Genomic DNA, 18181 nt, shown 5'->3' on the forward strand with positions numbered 1-18181 from the left:
TAATTTGCCACCTGATCATAGATAGTAGTCACATCAACTGATTTTTCACTTTACATTTCCTATGAACAGGAATCCCAACTGAGGTACATCATTTCACCTAATTTAATAGTGCAGAATTAGCCATAAAATATTACTTATTTTACATAACATTAAATGAATACTGTACAGCCACACAATTTACTGTCATTCCATTCATACATAAATTTGCATTCATTCCATTCAAAGTGAAGGTGGGAGAAATAACATTAGATGGGAGAGGGAACATTTCTACATGAAGATCTCAACTCTGTCCTCTCCCAGTAACGAATGTGACTTCTTCCTGATTGAGCACCTTTTCACGCAGACTTCTGATTTCTGCTTCCTGATTCACCAGCTTCTCTCGTAGAATTCGGATTTCTTCCTCCTGCTCCACCACCTTCTGCTGCAGCTCCTCCAGTTGTGGAAAGTTATGTTCCACCTAGCCATGAAACAAAATAAGAGTAGTAAGATTGCTGGGATGGGGGTCTAGACAGGAGAAGTAGGAAAAGATAAAGTCTGGTGAAGCTAACTTGAAAAAATATTAATAATTAAGAAAAAATAGGCTGGGACTGATCTGGATAAATGGAATAAACCTAAAATTATCAATAAAAAGGGAGAAGAACGCAGGGGTTTAGTTGCTGGCACTATGGATTCCCAACCCAATTCTTGAGATGTAGGGTCGTCAGACAACACACCCCGACCAAAACAATGATGGTGTTAGTGCAGCACATCAAATGGATGGTGCACCAAGGGGTCTTTTTTTTTTTTGAATCAGGGCAAATCTGATTGTCATAATAATCCTCACAACCTCACAACTCCTTTCACATCAGTATGTCCCAATGCACTTCACAGGATATATTGTAAAGTGGAGTGACTCGTGTTTTGTGGGCGAGCATGGTCGGGAATTTGTACACAGCAATGACCCATGAACAATCATTAAATGAATGACCAATTTTTATTTGGGGACTTTGTTTGATACACTGACCAAAGTAACTGCCTTCTATTTTAAAGTCTACCTGAACAGGCAAATGTGGTTTAACATCTCAAGGATGGCACCTCCAACAATGAACCACACCCCCAGCACTGCATCGGAGGGCCATCTTAGACTATATGAAGTCCAAGTCCCAACGTGGGGTTTGAACCCACAACCTTTCGACTCAGAGCCGAGTGGAGTGCTATTGACTAAGCCGGCCTGCACACCATAACACACCATTCTCAGCATATGCTACCTTGTATGAAATTACTTCTGAAAAATCACTGTAAATAGAAATCCTGCTTAAAGGAACACAGGATGTTCCAACAGCCTGGGAAAAGACAAATGTGGTTCCTGTCTTCAAGGGATCATGGAGCCATACCTGGCAACTATAGACCCATTGGTCTGAACTCAATAACCAAGAAATGATAGAATTAATCATCTGAGGGATTCAAAAAATTACCTCTGAAAATAAACAATCCTTCCAGCTCCCACTATGTAGGAAGATGGGAGTAACTTTTTTTAAATATTAAAAAAAATGATTGGCTCAAAATGCTTCATTGTTAGTATGGAAGTCACCCTGACAATATCTGGTCAACTTCACATCTAAAAGAGGAAGTAGGAGACTGTGTTTACACCACAAGACTCAGTGTCTGGAAGTGTAAAATCACCTGCAGTTAGTGCTCTAAGGATTCATTGGAACAACACCTACGATGCAGGGTAATAACATTCTTAAGAACGACTATCAAGCCAAACATTGGGATTGCAACCCTTGCCAAAAAATAGTGAGTGACACTTGACTAACTTGAGCCTAAAGTGAAAAGAGTTTTATCCTTACCCCATCTGTAATGTGGAAGAGATTACTACCAAGTACTTGTGCTGCACTGGGCCTGTGGGCAGCTGTGCTGCTGGTAAGTAGCTTAATGTATTTTGTCTGTACAGGCCACTGGTGTCTGAAAGTATCTGGGATGTGCCCTTCTCGGAGACCTGCGAGTGTTTTGTTTCTTTCCATCTCTGTTCCAAACGGCTGAAAGAGTTCCAGCAGGATGATGCCTAGACTGTACATGTCCGACTGAAACACACACAGCGTTTCCAAAGTTAATATTTCAGCACTACAGAGTGAAAAGGGTTACAAAAACAACAACAATTTGGATTTACATAGCACCAGACGGCGTCTCAGAGCGCTTCACAGTAACGGATCCTGGGACCGAGCCAGGGGGAGGGGGAGGAAGGTGACCAAAGGCGCGGTCGAAAAGAAAGGTCTTCAGCAGAAAATTGAAAATAGGAAGAGAGGGAGCGAGACGAAGGGAGTGAGGAAGGGAGTTCCAGATCCTCAGGGCATAGTGGCTGAAGGCACGGCCGCAGAGGATGGAGCGGAGGACTCGGGGGACGAGGAGGAGGCCAGACCCAGAGGAACGAAGGCAACAGGCACTGTTTTGAGGAGAGGAGGTCAGAGAGGTAGGGGGGCGCAGAGGAGTGCAGGGTTACATTTAGAACATGTGACGAATTCAGATGCTTGCAGCTGGAAAGTAAAGTACTTCTGGTAACTACAATAAAGGTAAGTGGATGAAATTATTTTGGGAATCGGTTTTTATTCTTTCTCCAATTTTGCTGGTGCCCGAGAGGTTTGTGTATAACTTAGCAAAATAAAGGGGATCTAGACAAAAGAGCGGGCTGAAGCCTGAAAGAATGAATCAGGAGAAATAAAAAGATTCCAGAGATAGATAGAGAGAGATGGAAGCGGAAAGGGAGAAAGAGGGAATGGAGGAAAGAGGGAATGTTGAAAAGAGAAACAAAATACTCCCTAATTTTTTCATCTCTTTCCTTTGTTTTTTTTCTTTGTTTTGGTCACTCCTGACCACAATCCAGAGAACCCCCACTGAAAGGTCACACAGGTGGGCATTGGATGAGTACAGGAGCAACCTCAGCTGTGATGCTGTTATACAGACATATTGGCACTCTATGTCTAAGCTCACGCATGAAGAATTGCCACTCGGGTAAGAAAAAGAGGTGCTAGTGTTTGTGGAACAGTGCTCCAGAGTGAGTCAGAACCATCAGCAAAGGAAGGCAGGAAGATAACATAGGCTTCCAATGCGCAGGATTTCTGAGAATGCACAATTTACATAATTTATAATTAACAATTAAAAGCAATTCGCATCTTTAAATTAACCAGACATACAGAACTAAACAGAAATGAAATCTTGGAATTTACTGGTTTGTGATTCGAGAATATTCTGAGTTCGAGACAAGGAAGTGGCTGGCACAGTGTAGTGTGATAACTGTCCAAACAATAGGAGACTTTGATTCTCACACCCAACAATGTTCATGCAAACTGCTAATACCTGCTATTATCCTTGTTCAAGCTGTACTGTTTGATCATTGCTGGCCTGCATTCCACACAAACAGCATTAACCACAGAGTGAGGTGCGACACATTACCCTCAAGTGCACTATACATTAATAAAGTTTCCACTGTTGATTAACCATCTGCCTCCTGAAACCATCTGCTCCCACAGAAACTAACATTTTGAGTGCAGTGGGATGTTCCTCTTGCCCTTCCCACCCCATCCCACTCCACAGCCTTCAATTCTAGGGATATAATTACCTTAAAGTCATAGTGAGAACCCTTCAGTTGTTCAGGAGAGGCGTATAGGGAAGTTCCCACCCCTGAGGTATGCTCCAAATCTAGAAAGAAGAGGGTGGAAGACTGATCATTTCAATAATCTGTATCAAAGAAAGTTCGGAGGACAATTTAAAAAGTGAACGCTAGTAAATACAACCAGATATAGAAATCTCATACTTCCAACAAGATATGCTACAAATATCACCGAGTATGCTTCTTGCCTCCAAACCCCTTAGTTTTGTTATAGCCCCCACCCTCTTCCCAATTTAAAAGTGTATTTCCCTTCCATGCTAATCAAGCCTCCCCCATTTTTCTCGACTGTCCTGAAGCAGTTTGGCTCCTTTCACTCTCAAATTTGGGGGACTCCTCCACACGGACTCGTCCCTCTATGGTACCTCATTTAAGTGGATGTTATTCCCGTCTAAGCCCCAACAGTGTGAGTCAGAAGAGTGTGACCACGGGGAGAAATGCAGTGCACACACAATGCATTACTCTATCAATTTTTTTTGTTATTGTTGGGAAAAATAAATTTAAAAAACAGCCCCCTCAAATCATCAATTTTTCTTCATCTTAAAATATATATAAATTTAAAAAAAGACTCAAAACAGTCAAGTCAAGCCACACCCTGGCTTACGTATTCAGTGCTGCACACAAAGTAAGTTATGATTGCACTGAGTACATGACCCAAATACCCACCAGCCGTACTGATCGTCGGTGCCCAAGGATCCAAACTCTCGATGTCATCTTTGCAGGCCAGGCCAAAGTCCCCGATCCGAACATGACAGTTGGAGCCATGGAGGAAAATGTTCCTTGGCTTTAAAACAATGAATTGGAACGGTTACCCTCTGACTATAGATGATTTACACTGGATAGTGCATTGCATTTTCTCTCACAATATCTTTCACAACACATCTGGGTTCCAGTCCTGTGTGACCATCGCCTCTCATTCACTATGATAAACAATATATTTCGCTGTTCTTTTCTCCCTACATAGATTTGTTGGAAAGTGAGCTTAGAATGTAATAATGCAGCAACAGGCCATTCAATGTTTTATTCCATATCAGCCATCTGGTCTAGTCCTAATCTTCTGCTTGTGGCACATACCCTCTCATAAAACTTTTTAAAAACATCTGTTTATTGTACTTCACTGATTTAAAACCATCTCTAGCAGCTAAATAATGGATATATTAGTACAGAGTTGTACCAAACCCGAACTGTGCTATAGATCAGGTTAATAAAGCTTCTGGCTGAGGTAGCTGATCTTAACCATGACAATTAGCTACAATTAGCATAATTCCGGTGGGAGGAGGAGGAGGCAATCAATCAGACATTCAGATCAATGATCCAGAGATCCCCATTGGAAAGTGCCCATCTGCAGGTATGAATGAGAACAACCTGGGGCTTGACACTGGGCGCTAAAGTACAGAAATTCGATGATGTCCAGGCCTTTGGGTCCACAACAGAATTTCCAAACGGAACTCAAGGCTGCGATGTCATAATCTGCTGCCATCACAACCTGAAGCTCATCAAAACCCATGGACCAGCTTCTGCACCACAACACTGGGCATCCTGCCACCGCGTCAGCCAAGTAAGAGCAGTCATCGCAAGTCTGCCCTACAGAACCGACGCTCCTTTGTCCTCAAATCAATTGCCTCACTGGAATAGAGATCGCTCTGGGACTGAAGTTGTTCCATGTAAGCATTTCTGCCAAAGAGCCTTTCAACAGAGATGTGCGAATGTCAGGCTGAATTTAACAACCTTCACGCCAAACTTCACGACGCCATTATGAAAGGAGATTGTGAAAATATCACAGCCTTGCTGAAGATCCATCCAATCAACAATCCCATCACTATATGGAAAAACTGTGCCACGTTCCCCACACTTCAGACACAGGTAAGTCTAACACTTAACTTAAACCTTCCCTTTCTCTCAGTCTCTGAGGTTCTCTTGATAAAATATGTTGATTAAATTTATCCTCCTTCTCAGAGATGGTCATCATCCCACTATGAGACACACTCTGGACATACTGTCTTCCCCCAATCTCATATTGCATGAAGGTCTTGTCCACCAATTGGTCTCGAGTTCTTTTCAACACGAGTGTAGGCTAAGACTGCATATCAAATGGGAACCATTCATCAAAATCAAACAAGGAAATTATCTGACTGAGCATCAAACCTCATTTCATCAAGTTTCCCCCACTCCTGTAACCATATGTCAACACAAACCCCCACTTTCAGATCAGCAATGAAAGTTTGAAAATAAACAAAGAAGTATTATTCCCACATGTTGAGTCCAATCCAAAGAAAATAAAGCCCAATTTATTGTGGGACTTTTACCTACGATAGATTTTAATATCATCTCCCACAATTCAAAATACTTGTCTTAAAAAAAAAAGTTAACTACATTCCTCTCATCCGAAGGGATTAGCTGTTTTACCGATCCATCTGGCTGCAACATACAGAAAGGAAAAGAGTTTGCAGTGTCTACTTCAACTGAAGGCTGACATGGAGGCAAGGCAAGTTCGAGTCAATCTTGTCACAATATAAACTCATTATGGTTCTAAAATACCTTTTAAGGGCTTTTTAGAAGCATATTTTAAAGTCTTTTAATAGCCTAAAATGGTATTGGTGTTACTAGAACATAGTGGTTTTCACAAACAGGAATCAGTTTTAGTGGGGTATTAATTATGGCATCCTGTGAAAGGCATTAAGCCTTGTGCCACCCCATTCTTACCCTCAATATTGTCTTTGCCAAGAATTTCTTATGCCCTTGTAGAGAGCAAATGGTCTAACATAGTGTAAAGCTCAATTAGACATCTTCAGACATGAAAGGCACTATAGAAATGTACAAAGAGGCTCCTCTTCAGATCCTAAATGCTCTGCTCAACTATCTCTTAAATAAAAATCACCTTTTGAACTTGGGATCCAATGCATTTTTTATTCCCCTGCAGGGACAATCGGGGTCGAACGGCGCTTCATTTGATCATAATGCATTGGCCCAATATCGTGACAAACTGGATTGAACCAAAGACCAAATTTCAGAGAGCAATGGCTGCAATGCAAAACAGAACAGAGTCCTGCCTCCATTTGCTGTGCCAGCACGGAGTGCAGGTAAATGCCAGCATGGAGAGCGATAGCCAGCACACCCCAATGCACCTCGCTGTCCGCCATGGAGCCTTCCCTGCTATCTCCATTCTGGCCCAGCACGGGGCCAACATAAATGCCATCGACAAATACGGCATGACGCCATTACACATGGCCACTGGAATCCTGCATAAGGAGATGACGGAAAAACTGATCAGCTATGGAGCGGATGTCAACAGCAAAATCCCTCACTCGGGGAACACACCACTGAAGCTGGCTGTGTGCACAGCGTCTAGCAAGGGAGGCAAGCTGCTGGGTACCGACTTGGGCTGCATTCACGTGTTGCTGAGTTGCGGAGCTGAGGTCAATGCGCAGGACCAGGAAGGGAGAGCGGCCATTCACGACGCCTGCTTTGGGGGCAGGGAGGAAATCGTTGATCTGCTGTTGGAACATGACGCCGACTTTAACCTCCAAACGAAACTAGGGGAATCACCGCTGTTCCTTTTCCTGGATCGCCGCCCTAACCTGAAATGCACACGCCTTCTTGGCAAACTTCTCAGCCTCTCACACCCGTTGAGAATATCAACCGGAGGCGGGCTTCTCCCCAGTGGGCTGCTCTACCCGGAACACCAGCAGCACAAGGAGTTTCTGCTAACTTTGATCCAGGAGCCCCCAGGGCTCAGGGATATCTGCAGGATCAAAGTGAGGAAGATGTATGGTCACAGACACAGCGAGCGCCTGAAAGAGATCCTTCCAAAGGTTTTGTGGGAATTTGTCTACAGTTACCCGGACTATTCCGATCATTTTCACGAGATGACTAGAAAGCAACAGAGTAACACTCACCTGCACACTCGAGAACTTGACCAGAGGCTGGGCAACATGCATTTATCGTAAAGGGGGCCCGGTCAACAGGAGGAAACCAAATGCAAATGACATCATGTGCAACTAGTCAGAGGGTTATTTTACCAAATTAAATTTCAGAAACGCTTACAATTTGGTAGAAATGTTTTATCCTCCATACTCAAGCCGTTTCCAAATAAGTTGATCAAGGGACTGTGCAGTTTCACCTCACTCAACCAATGGAATAGGAAATGATGAGGGCAAATGCTCCCCACTCCTTCAGATTACACAGAGATAATTATCCTATGAATATTCTTTAATTGGTCCCACTGAGCAAAATGTACGTGCAGTTTGAATCTTGGACATACGGATTTGCTCTGATTGACAGCTGAATACATTTCTGAATTTGTAAGGATTTTTTTTTTCTTTTCTTGCATTTGTCTAGATTTTAATGGCTTCCAAAACACTTGCAGGCAAGGTACTGCTGAAAATAATACACCAATTTTAAATTAAAACCAAAAGCATTTTACTATCTGCCTAGAATTCTCATTGTTGTGTATGGCGAAGGTGGGTTTGTGATTATAATCACTATACTGTATAAGTATTTGGCAACTAACGTCTGTGCATCAGGAAATCACATGGGGTTCTCTTTGAGAGTACACATTAGACCCAATTATTTTACAATTGATCACTTGCAAAACACACTCAATCTGTGAGATTATAATAATATTCACTGACTACTGTCATGCATTACTTAATAAAAATATTTGCATTAAAACTCTATATGAAAAAAAATCTCACCTTCAAGTCTCTGTGCATGATACCCTTGGAGTGGATGTTATCCACCCCCTCCAGCAGCTGACGGAATATGTTCATGGTAAAATCAGGAATCACCAGATGAAAGGGACCTAACAAGGTTAATGTGTAACATTTCAGCAACAAAGAACACGTCAATCAGAATTTCTTCATTCGTCTTTACCTTGAGGTTTCCAAATATATAAAAGAGAAATAGTACGAGGCCATTCAGCCCCTCGAGCCTGTTCCTCCATTCTGTAAGATCATGGATCAAGAGTAGAGTCCTGTAGCTCAGAAGCGAATTGAACCTGGGTTCAATTTCCAACAGAAATATTGGGCAAGTTTGCTTACCCCACACACCTCTGTTTACCTAGCAGTAGGTAGGGACCCGGTTATTTGTCGATTGGCGGATCGCTTTTCCGGGGTAATAATTCCTTCAAAAGTCACTTCAATCTGCACCCGTTTATGGGACACTGCTGTTAGCAATTTGCTGCCGTGTTTCACCCACAAAATTCACTTTGCAGTGTATTCTGTGAAGCACTTTGAGACATCTCAAAGACGTGAAAGCACTATATCAAATGCAAGGATTATTATTGTCATGGCTGATCTGTACCTCAAGTCCAATTACCTGCCCTTGCCCCATATCCCTTAATACTCTGACCTAACAAATATATATCCGTATTATGACTGTCTGTTTGTAGGGAATTGTAGCAGCGATTTTGCATACAACATAGTCCTGTGAAAATACACAACTGAATGACCAAATCGTTATTTGTTGTTATTGGTCAGGACACTGGGAGAAACTCCCTTCTCTTCAAATAATGTCACATTATCTTTAATGTCCACCTGGAGAATAAAGATCATCTGAATGGCAGAACCAACAGCATTGCAGCTCTTGGGAGTGTCAGCCTAAATTTTGAACTCAAGTCCCGATGTGGGACTTGAACCTATGACCCTTTGTCCCAGCGGTGAAAGTACCAGCAACTGAACGAAGCCTGTGAACAAGGCACTGAACACGTAGGTTAAGTAACAATTTTGTAATGTTGCACAAAAAATAAATAATTAAACAGCAAAGGAAAGTAAACTCACAGGTAAGTGACATTCTCTCCCTCTGCCTGGCGTTCCTTTCCATAATCCAGTCCTGAAGCGATTCTTCACACAGTTGCATTTGTATATATAGCATGAGATGAAAATTGATCTAAAAACACAAAAAAAACGTCATTTTAAGTTTCCATTTCTCATTTTGACTGCTTTTTTTTCTTCTCAAATTTCATGTCAATTTCTGGTGCTGGTAAATTTCCAAAGGTTATGACAAAAAATATTTTTTTTAAAAAAAGGGTTGCTTGGTCAGCAAAAAAGATCAATCTGAATTTCTGCCAAGGTAGAAGCAGGGGTGTGATAATGACTCTCAACATTTGCAAAGTCTTGAACCAGATAGTGAGGTGGATTTGTGCTAAAAAGGCTAGTGAGGGATGGAGGGCTAGGGTTAGCCACTCCTGGAGGCAAAGTCAGCTTCATCTCTTGGCAAAGGCCCTTCACTTGAATTAAGCCGTCAGTTAGTATTGAGTAAACCTGGCACATGACAATTAGTTCCGAGTTACTTCAGGTACGAAATGAAGAAACACAAATAGTAGAATGCAAAAGCTAAAAAAAAAATCCCTTTTTGTTGAAGTTTCCTCCGTACCTTCGATTCTGTCCAACACAAGTCATCCTCTGAAGAACTGCTGTTCATGGAAAAAGAATGTTCTGCAAGCCCTTCTCTTGTGTCGCCGGTTGCCTCTTCCTCCTCCATGACCTCCACGGAGGGGACTGGTAGGCAGCTGGACTGTTCCAGTCGGGATCTTGCGCTCAAGCAAATGTCCCTGGTAACCTTGCGGACCAGCTTGCTCTCCGAACAAAACACCGAAGAGTTCATTTTGAAGGAGTTCCCTGACACACGAGGGGCCAGCGATTCAGAGAGAGGTTTGTTCGCAGCGGCTGCCCAGTTCTTCTGGATAACCTTATTCGGAATGTTCCCATCCATTCCGTCCGCCTCCACCTCTCCAGCCACAGAACCGCTGTCGCCAAAAACGATGCTGGAGCCACCACTCCACGTCTTCTGAACATTACTGTCTCTGTACAAGATTAAGTAGGGAATCCTTAACACACAGCAGGAACACCAGGAAACAAGCCAAATCTCAACTTGCAGTCAGGAAATAAAACATTTTCTGAAGCAAAGAAACAGATTTGGCCTGAATGTCATCTAAACAGAAATTACATTTCTTTATTTTTAAATCCCACTTTAAGATTTACCTCCTCGACTGTGGCTATACAATAAATTAATAGTCACAATACAGAATATCCTGGGAGGTGTTTTGAGGCGCTCTGCTGAAGTGAGAGATGCTTTAGCAAATGTTAGGATTATTATTATACTTTCCATCCCTCTGTTAGCAAAGGATTTCAGTAAGGCAGCTCTTACATTTGGTATACTTGACCAGATGGACCCACTAGTGCACGCAGAGCCACTTGATTGCCTAAAGGGTGCAAACATTGAGGAAAACAGTTGACTTGTGCCAGAATATGAAAAGTTTAAAAAGTTTTGTATTTATTTCAGTAACGGAGCTGGGTTGCAGCTGTACCTGTCAGGGCCGGCGGCAGCTGTACGTGCTCCATCCAGGCAGTGTGGTAGCCCACTATGTTGGGATGTTGAAGACCAGCCAGAACTTTAACTTCTCGGAGGACCTGAAACAGAACACCAGAGATACTGAGACTCAAAGTTTCCCATTATCTTAGCCTTAACAACACGGCAGAGTTCTGAAAAATTCAAAAGTCCAGTCTTAATTGGAAATTCCTAGTGCTATCCATCCCAGCCAAAAGCTCCTTCCCCACTCCTCACACTAGATCCACACACATGTACATTCTGGTAAAGATAATCAGCAGCACTGGCCAATTTGTCTCCTTCTCACTTCATCAGAAGCCTGGATGAGATAGCTAATTCAGTATAGCCCAATGAATCAAATTCAGGCATTCAGAATTTGTAATAGTTCATCAGTCCACTGCACAGTACGAGTACCCACTGACCACTGATGATCGATCACTTTGCAACTATTTTTAACTTCTGGCCTTTTTATGAAAATTTTAAAATTATATCTTTATAAATGCTATTCGCCCCCACCCTCCACCTCCGAGGATTAATGAACAAAATACTTTGTAGTTAACAGATTGTAAAATTACTTCCAGCTGTACACAATCATGATCAAATTCTACACCAGGCACTAATTCCATTTACAACAATTTTACCTTGTAACTGATTAATTTTCATGCATAGAATATTGATTGCCACTTCAGCAAATAACAATGCAGTACCTTCATACAGTCGTATCTTGTAACCTTCATCATGAGAATCTTTTTCACCGCATAGAATTGTCCATCCAATTTATTCCTAACCTGCAAGGTTTAATAACTTAATATCAATGGGCTTATAGCATGGTTAGAGTGAAAGGAATGAATGTTCTTCATATCCAATAAAACAGCAAGTAAAATTCTCCTTAAAATGATCCTAATGCTATCCTGAATCTGTGCTGTTGGAGTACAGGACCAGTCTGTAATGCTATGTATCTTCAGGTCTACATGACTATATTACTCATAGTAATGTAGACCTGAAGAATTTGGGATCTACCTCCTCTTCCAATGAGTAACAGAGAGGAGCTGGAGCAGCTCCATTGTGCTTAATATAGAAATTTTCTGTACTATTCGGCCCATTGTCATACGCTAATCACCCTTTGTTTTATTACCCACTTTCCACTGCTTTTCACCATATTCTTTAATCTTTTTATAGAGCTAATCCAATTTTGAACAAGCCTATTGATCCAACCTCAATATCCAAGTGTGGTAGTAAATTCTTTGTTTGTGAGGCATGTCAGAAAACGACAAACGTGGGAATAAACATGCCTGAGAACAGTCAATATCTGGCAACACTAAATAAAGGCCATCTGGACATTAATTTTAATTAAAAGATATGCAAAATAAATATCTGCGGAAATGTTTTGATGTATTGGAGGTCACTCTACCCTAATAGAAGTGAATAGGGCCAAAATGTCTGTAGAAGGGCAGAGAAAATGAGTTTGGGTTGAAAGAAGACTATCAGATTGTGGAGTAAACAGACTAGGGAATTATATTTTCAACTATTTGACACCAATCATAATTAGCATGCACAGCTCTGAGAGACAGGGGTCAGCTTGCCTTGTACACCTTTCCATAGCCCCCTTTTCCCAGCCTACTGACTTCCTCGAACTCGCTCATGTACCGAGATGGCTGTCCTTGGAAGAGATTTTCTTTCATCCTGAAGGGAGAAAGGCAGCATCAAAAATATTCTTCAATGAACACTTAACGCTGGCCTGAATGATTAAAGCATCAATAGAATTAGTTGAATGCATGCATACCTGCTGACACAAGCTGTAGAGGCATCTCTACTAATGTTGTCCTACAGGTGGAAAGAAAATATACAAGTCAAAAAGATGACCATGCTTCGTTGAAGAAGTTGTAGAGTGCAATTTGCTGCAAGTTCAATTCATGGTGACACTCACCTGGGTGTACAAACCATCCTGTGCTGCCATTAGTAGATTATTAAAGGCTTCCTTGTGCTGTAGTCTCACGGCACTGAACTCATCGCTGAAGGTAAACGGGGAAATCAAATGCATTCCAGCCAACTTTTGACAGAGCACTGCAAGAAAACGTTAGGGGTCAGCAGAAATATTAAAAGCAAAACAAAAAAAGGACAGCCTGAATTAGTTGCACAATACACAGATATTCAATGCTAAGCTACTGAAAACAGCACTTTAGTTCACCTGGCAAAGCAAAATAAAATCCTACCCAATGGTGGTGAATGACGAGAGAGCATCAATTTAAGATAGTTAGCAGACAAGCAAATGGGAGGTTAGGAGATTTTTTAAATTAACTTTTTAAATTTTTTTTAACATACATGCAGTGTAGTTAGGATATGGAGGGCGGCAGTTAGAATCACAGATATACAGCACAGAAGGAGGCCATTCAGCCCGTTGTGTCTGTGCCGGCTCTTTGAAAATAACTATCCATATCAATCCCACTCCCCTGCTCTCTCCCCATAGCCCTGCAAACTTGTCATCCCCAAATAGTTATCTACTTCTCTCTTAAAAGTTGTTATCAAATTGGCTTCCACCACCCATTCAGGCAATGCATTCCAGATCCGAACAACTCGATGTGTGAAAAAATTTCTCCTCACCTCCTCTGTTTCTTTTAACAACTATTTTAAATCAGTGTCCTCAGGTTACGGGTTGAACCAGAAGCCATATTAGCTTTCAAAAGGGAACTATATAATTACCTAAAAAGGAGTCAACTACAGGGGGAAGACTCGTTAAATAGGACTGAATAGACTGCACTTAAAGGAGCCAGCGCAGACACAATTGACTGAAAGGGTTTCTTCTGTACATTTGTATGGTTCTACATTATTTAATCTCTTGCACTCCTCAAGCAATTTGCCTTATTTGCTGAACAATCCAGCACACTTGTTCAGTTGGTTTCAGATTATTCAGCCAAACCCATGACACTCCTGGTCTGTGTGGCTCAGTACCACATTGGGCAATGGGTTCACCTACTGAACCAAGTAACCAGCAAGTCTTCAACAGCCAAATCTTCACTCCTTTTCACTAAATAAGGTTACTGAGAGCCTATAAAGTCTCGCTTAAGCCTTTAATTTACATGTTTGAAATCTGATTTCAATTTACAAGTCTCTTTGGGCGCAATTTTTTTTTCCTTTTAAGTTAACCAGCAATGTATTTGCCAAAGTCACTTACGCTTAAAGAGGCAGATTGACCTCTCAGGACAACGCTCGTAAACAAAGCAGAGGTGTTCCAACAGCGAGACCAGCAACAGCTGATTAGGTATTACATCAGTGAAGTCCATCAACCCTGGAACTCTTTGGTTACATTTCACCAAACTTAACTCCTCGGACAAATCAGATTCTGCAATCATCAAAACAATGCAGTGAAATACCTCTCAACAGGGCTTCTTCACAAGCTGTACAGCAAATTACGAGTGAACGCTCGCCTTTGCTTTTTTTTCACGTCCAGAACGTCAAAACATTTTTAAACTTTGCAACAATTTTAACAGAGCAAAAAGAAAGCCATTCCTCTCAGTGGAACTGAGCTGTACAAGTCTCAGGTTCAGATGGTGACGAGTTAGCTAAACTCAGCCAGGGTTGAGGAAAGCAACAGAAAAATCAGTCAGTTTCCCACCCCTAATTACTGTTAAGACATCTACCTACTGGAATGTGCACATATTGCTTTTGGGTGAGATCAAGATCAGGAACTAGCACGAGTCAACGCTAGTGGGGAGACCTAAAATACACGTTTGCTTACAAAATACAGAGTCACTGTAGAATCCTTCACTGTAAGGATCCATCCTAGTCTGTACACTCCTTCACTGTAAATTTCAGTCTCTATAGAAACTTCCATGTCCCTCTATTGAACTCTTTAAATAACCAATGAGGTACTTTGTTGAATCCGTACCTTTGGAAGAAGAGAGTGGAGCCATAGAAGAAAAATATTGTTCAAACATTTCTGGAACATTCTGGAAAGCAGTCTGTACCAGAGGTGTGACTCCAGTAAAAGAAGGCGCTGCATTTTGCATTGGGGTTACCTAATATTTGGCTTCAAAGTGTAAACTGTGGCGGTCTGTATAACGTTAAATCCAGTAACATTTAATCGTCTGGGATCAGTCTTTCTGAAACCACGAGACAAGAGCCTGTGCTTGCACGAGCGTTGGCGTTTGCTCCCACCGAGCCAGGCATGTTGTGGATCACATATATTGTGGCCAAACACATCCAATACGAAGATCCTCAATCCTCACTTGTCCCCAGTACCCTGCTCGCAAAAACCTTTGCAACAAATACCGGCTGCTGCGGCTCCGCTCTCTCGGCCCCAGTGACCGCGCACGACAGCAAATCACGGTCACGCCGCACCTTTCAAATGGAAAGACGTCCCGAGGCGCCGGACAGTCAAGGGTTTGCGTTTGAGCCGAGGGTTGGGAATCAAGAGGGGGTTGGGGGGGGGGGAGAAGGGTCGGGAGCGCGACCGAAGGCACGATCGGAGAGGAAGGTCTTGAGACGAGCCTCCGCAGGAGCAAAGCGGAGGGATTTCAGCGATGGGTTTATTTCGCCCCCACCCCCCCACCCCCAAAAAAGTCCGTACGGTCAATTCCACTTCGCAGCGTATCGCGTGAAGCGCTTCGAGACGTCTCAACAACCCGATAAGGCGCTGTCTTGATTATTAATATTATGATGACGAGGACGAGGGTGATGATGATGATGATGATGGTGATGGGGAGGGAGTTCTTACACGAACCCCAGGTAAGTTCTTACCGTCCAGCGTGGCCTCGGGCTCCTGCGGGAAGCTGATGGCCAGCTTCACCCGGGGATTCCTGACTTTCTGCCTGATCCCCGCGCTCGGGCCTCCCCCCAGCCAGCCAGCCCGGCCCGCCATCCGGCCCGCCCCGGCCCGCCTGGCCCAGCATCGGGCACCACCACCACCACCACCAGCAGCAGCCCCGGAGCCGCTCACTCGCTCACTCACTCGCTCACTCGCTCTTCTCTTCACTCCCGGTCAACAGTCAGACATTTGAAAACGCTCAAAAATAACACCCAAGTCCCCGCCAACTGCCGAGGCGCCGACATTGACGCGCAGGACAGGACATGTCGGGTCAGGGACAGGACAGGACAGGGCCGCGGGGTGGGAGGAGGCGGGGAGGAGGAGGAGGAGGGAGGCGGGGAAGGAGGGGAAGGAGGGAGGTGTAACCCAACAGGAAGAGGAGAGCAAGTTCGGAGCCCGCCAACCCGCCGCCCCGCCCCGCAGCTCGGCCTGTTGCTGCCCTCTCTCTCCCTCTCTCTCTCTCTCTCCCTTCCCGCCCGAGCCCGGCTCCTGCCGTTCGGGCCACGGCGCCCATTTCACAGCCTCATGGCGCCGTGAGGACGCGTTAACGAACATCCCCTTTCCCTTCTCCCCCCCCCGACCACTGGCCTTTTAAGCCCCGAGACTCTGGTTGCGATACAACTGTCGTTGCTCCTCCCCGCCGGGGGGTGGCGCTGTTTTTTTTTTGTCTCGATTACTCCCCTTTCCCCCCCCCCACCGACAACCGAATCAGCGGCGCTGTTTCGCTCCGCATGTCGCTCACCTCCTTCCTCCCTCCCACCGGTTGGTGGCGCTGTTGCGGGTTCTCGCGCGTGGAGGAAGACGAGGAGGAGGAGAAGGAAGGAAGGTAGGTGGAGAGGGGGCGCGGCACCACACCACCACAATGCCCGGATGCGCTGATTGTGCGCTCAGCGCCTCGCTCGCCGACCAGCACCACCGCATCGTCGTTGGGGGGGGGGGGCGGGAAGGGGGAAGGGGGCGGGCGGCCGGGTGGGTGGGTGGGGATTGTCGCCGCTGCGCCGCCGCCGCCGTCGTCGGGATGGAAACAGACGGGTAGGTACCGGTGGAGGGAGGGGGGGGGGGGCAGCAGCAGGGGTGTAGTGTAACCCACATCGGGGTGGGGGTGGTCACACACAGCACTCCTCGGCCTCGCTCCACCTCCCCCCCCCTCCCCCCCCTCACACACGCACACACCGTCGCCGGTCAATTCCCGGCCTTTAAATGGCGGCTGTCGGCGGGCACCGCCGCGCGGTAAATGCTCTTGATTTACTCCCCTCCCACCCGAGCGAGCGAGCGAAGGGAACGGGAAAGGGAAACGGGCGGCGGCGGTGTTTATTTTTAATTTGAAAACCCGAGAGACGAGAATTTTTTTTGAAAAAAAAACCCTCAACATTTTTTTCAAAAAAAAAGGGAAGATGTCCGCCCTCCCGCTCGCCCTCCCTCCCTCCCGCTCGCCTTCCCGCCCGCCCGCCCGCTGCTCTCTCCCTCCCTCCCTCGCTCTCGCTCGCTCGCTTTGCAGCGTGTAGGCCCCGGTCGAGCCGGCTCCTCTCACCCTGCCCTCCCCTCCGCTCTGACTGACTGACTGGAGGGCGCGCGTGTGTGTGTGTGTGTGTGTGTGGCTTTGTTTTCTCTTTTGCCGTTTTTTTTGTGTGTGTGTGTAGATTTTTTTTTACTTCGAAAAAAAATTAGAAAATCTGGTTTGAAACCCCCCCCACCCCTCCTCCAGCAGATGGATGGATGGATGGAAGGAAGGAAGGAAGGAAGGGGGGGAGGGAGGAAAGAAAGAAAGAAAGAACAAGAGGGAGAGGCACCCGACTGTGTGAGCTTTTGTCGAAACGACTTGAGGGGGGGAGGAGGAGGAGGAGGAGGAGGAAGGCTCCTTTCACTTTCCTTTTTTTTGAATGAATCGTTTCAGACACTCACTTAACAACTGCTAACACCACCGCTCGTCAACGCAAAGGCGGATTTGCATAGGAAAGACCCGGCGGGTTTTGTTGGGGGAATAGGAGAGTTTATGTGGTTTAGAAATCGACGTGGGGTTTTTTTTTTTTTTTTGGGGGGGGGGGGGGAGTGGGGGCTGTTTTATCTTTCGAAAAGTAGCTGTTTTATTTTGGGTCGTTGTTGAAACATCCAGTGTTTATCCTGTTAGCTTTTCATTCAAAGGGTGTGAAATCCGTGTGTGTTGAGGCGAAACTAACCTGTAGTTTATTTTGTCTGGTTAATTTGTTTTTTTTTTGTATATGTTTTGCGGTGTTTCGCTTGCTGAGAATGGAGAATACAAGGGAGGGGTAAACAACACGGTTGGTTTGGGAGTGAAGAACATCTTTTCTAGACCCATTATTGTGTACGTTTTGTGCACTGGGAAATCGGACCTTGTTACTTTGCTTTGATGTGTGTGTCGGGTTTGAAAACGTAGAAGAAGCCCCGGG

The 18181-nt window shown here is 44.6% G+C and overlaps 3 protein-coding genes across 3 annotated transcripts in view; 2 read left to right on the forward strand and 1 right to left on the reverse strand.

The window, feature by feature from the left end:
• Positions 1 to 84: 84 nt before the first annotated feature.
• On the reverse strand, positions 85 to 15842 carry eif2ak1 (eukaryotic translation initiation factor 2-alpha kinase 1). The gene is made up of 15 exons (XM_042341125.1): positions 15707 to 15842; positions 14142 to 14309; positions 12897 to 13033; positions 12753 to 12793; positions 12553 to 12652; positions 11677 to 11757; positions 10950 to 11052; positions 10790 to 10844; positions 10016 to 10445; positions 9421 to 9529; positions 8338 to 8444; positions 4310 to 4427; positions 3596 to 3675; positions 1830 to 2063; positions 85 to 457 (listed from the first exon to the last, which is right to left on the reverse strand). The coding sequence occupies exons 1-15, from the start codon at positions 15825 to 15827 to the stop codon at positions 281 to 283; spliced, it is 2061 nt and encodes a 686-aa protein (XP_042197059.1). The 5' UTR covers positions 15828 to 15842; the 3' UTR covers positions 85 to 280.
• On the forward strand, positions 5247 to 7590 carry LOC103178842 (ankyrin repeat domain-containing protein 61). The gene is made up of 3 exons (XM_007893802.2): positions 5247 to 5510; positions 6041 to 6128; positions 6564 to 7590. The coding sequence occupies exons 1-3, from the start codon at positions 5342 to 5344 to the stop codon at positions 7588 to 7590; spliced, it is 1284 nt and encodes a 427-aa protein (XP_007891993.2). The 5' UTR covers positions 5247 to 5341.
• An 899-nt stretch (positions 15843 to 16741) lies between the features above and the next one.
• The window catches only part of usp42 (ubiquitin specific peptidase 42), a 39041-nt gene continuing 37601 nt past the window's right edge, over positions 16742 to 18181 (forward strand). Inside the window, exon 1 of the mRNA XM_007893576.2 lies at positions 16742 to 16805. The gene's annotated coding sequence lies outside the window, so the exon portion shown is untranslated. The remainder of the gene's footprint in view (positions 16806 to 18181) is intronic.

This window comes from Callorhinchus milii, unplaced genomic scaffold (genome assembly GCF_018977255.1).
Source record: "Callorhinchus milii isolate IMCB2004 unplaced genomic scaffold, IMCB_Cmil_1.0 Scaffold16, whole genome shotgun sequence".
In the NCBI taxonomy this organism is placed as follows: domain Eukaryota; kingdom Metazoa; phylum Chordata; class Chondrichthyes; order Chimaeriformes; family Callorhinchidae; genus Callorhinchus; species Callorhinchus milii.

Coding starts and splice junctions, on each gene's coding strand:
- LOC103178842 (XM_007893802.2), top strand. CDS start 5,342: ATGTGCGAATGTCAGGCTGAATTTAACAACCTTCACGCCAAACTTCAC. Junction 5,511..6,040: donor CACACTTCAGACACAGGTAA/GTCTAACACTTA, acceptor CGAAGGGATTAG/CTGTTTTACCGATCCATCTG. Junction 6,129..6,563: donor AAGGCTGACATGGAGGCAAG/GCAAGTTCGAGT, acceptor ATTCCCCTGCAG/GGACAATCGGGGTCGAACGG.
- eif2ak1 (XM_042341125.1), bottom strand. CDS start 15,827: ATGGCGGGCCGGGCTGGCTGGCTGGGGGGAGGCCCGAGCGCGGGGATC. Junction 10,845..10,949: donor GCTGCCGCCGGCCCTGACAG/GTACAGCTGCAA, acceptor TGCACCCTTTAG/GCAATCAAGTGGCTCTGCGT. Junction 9,530..10,015: donor TGTGTTGGACAGAATCGAAG/GTACGGAGGAAA, acceptor TTGTGTTTTTAG/ATCAATTTTCATCTCATGCT.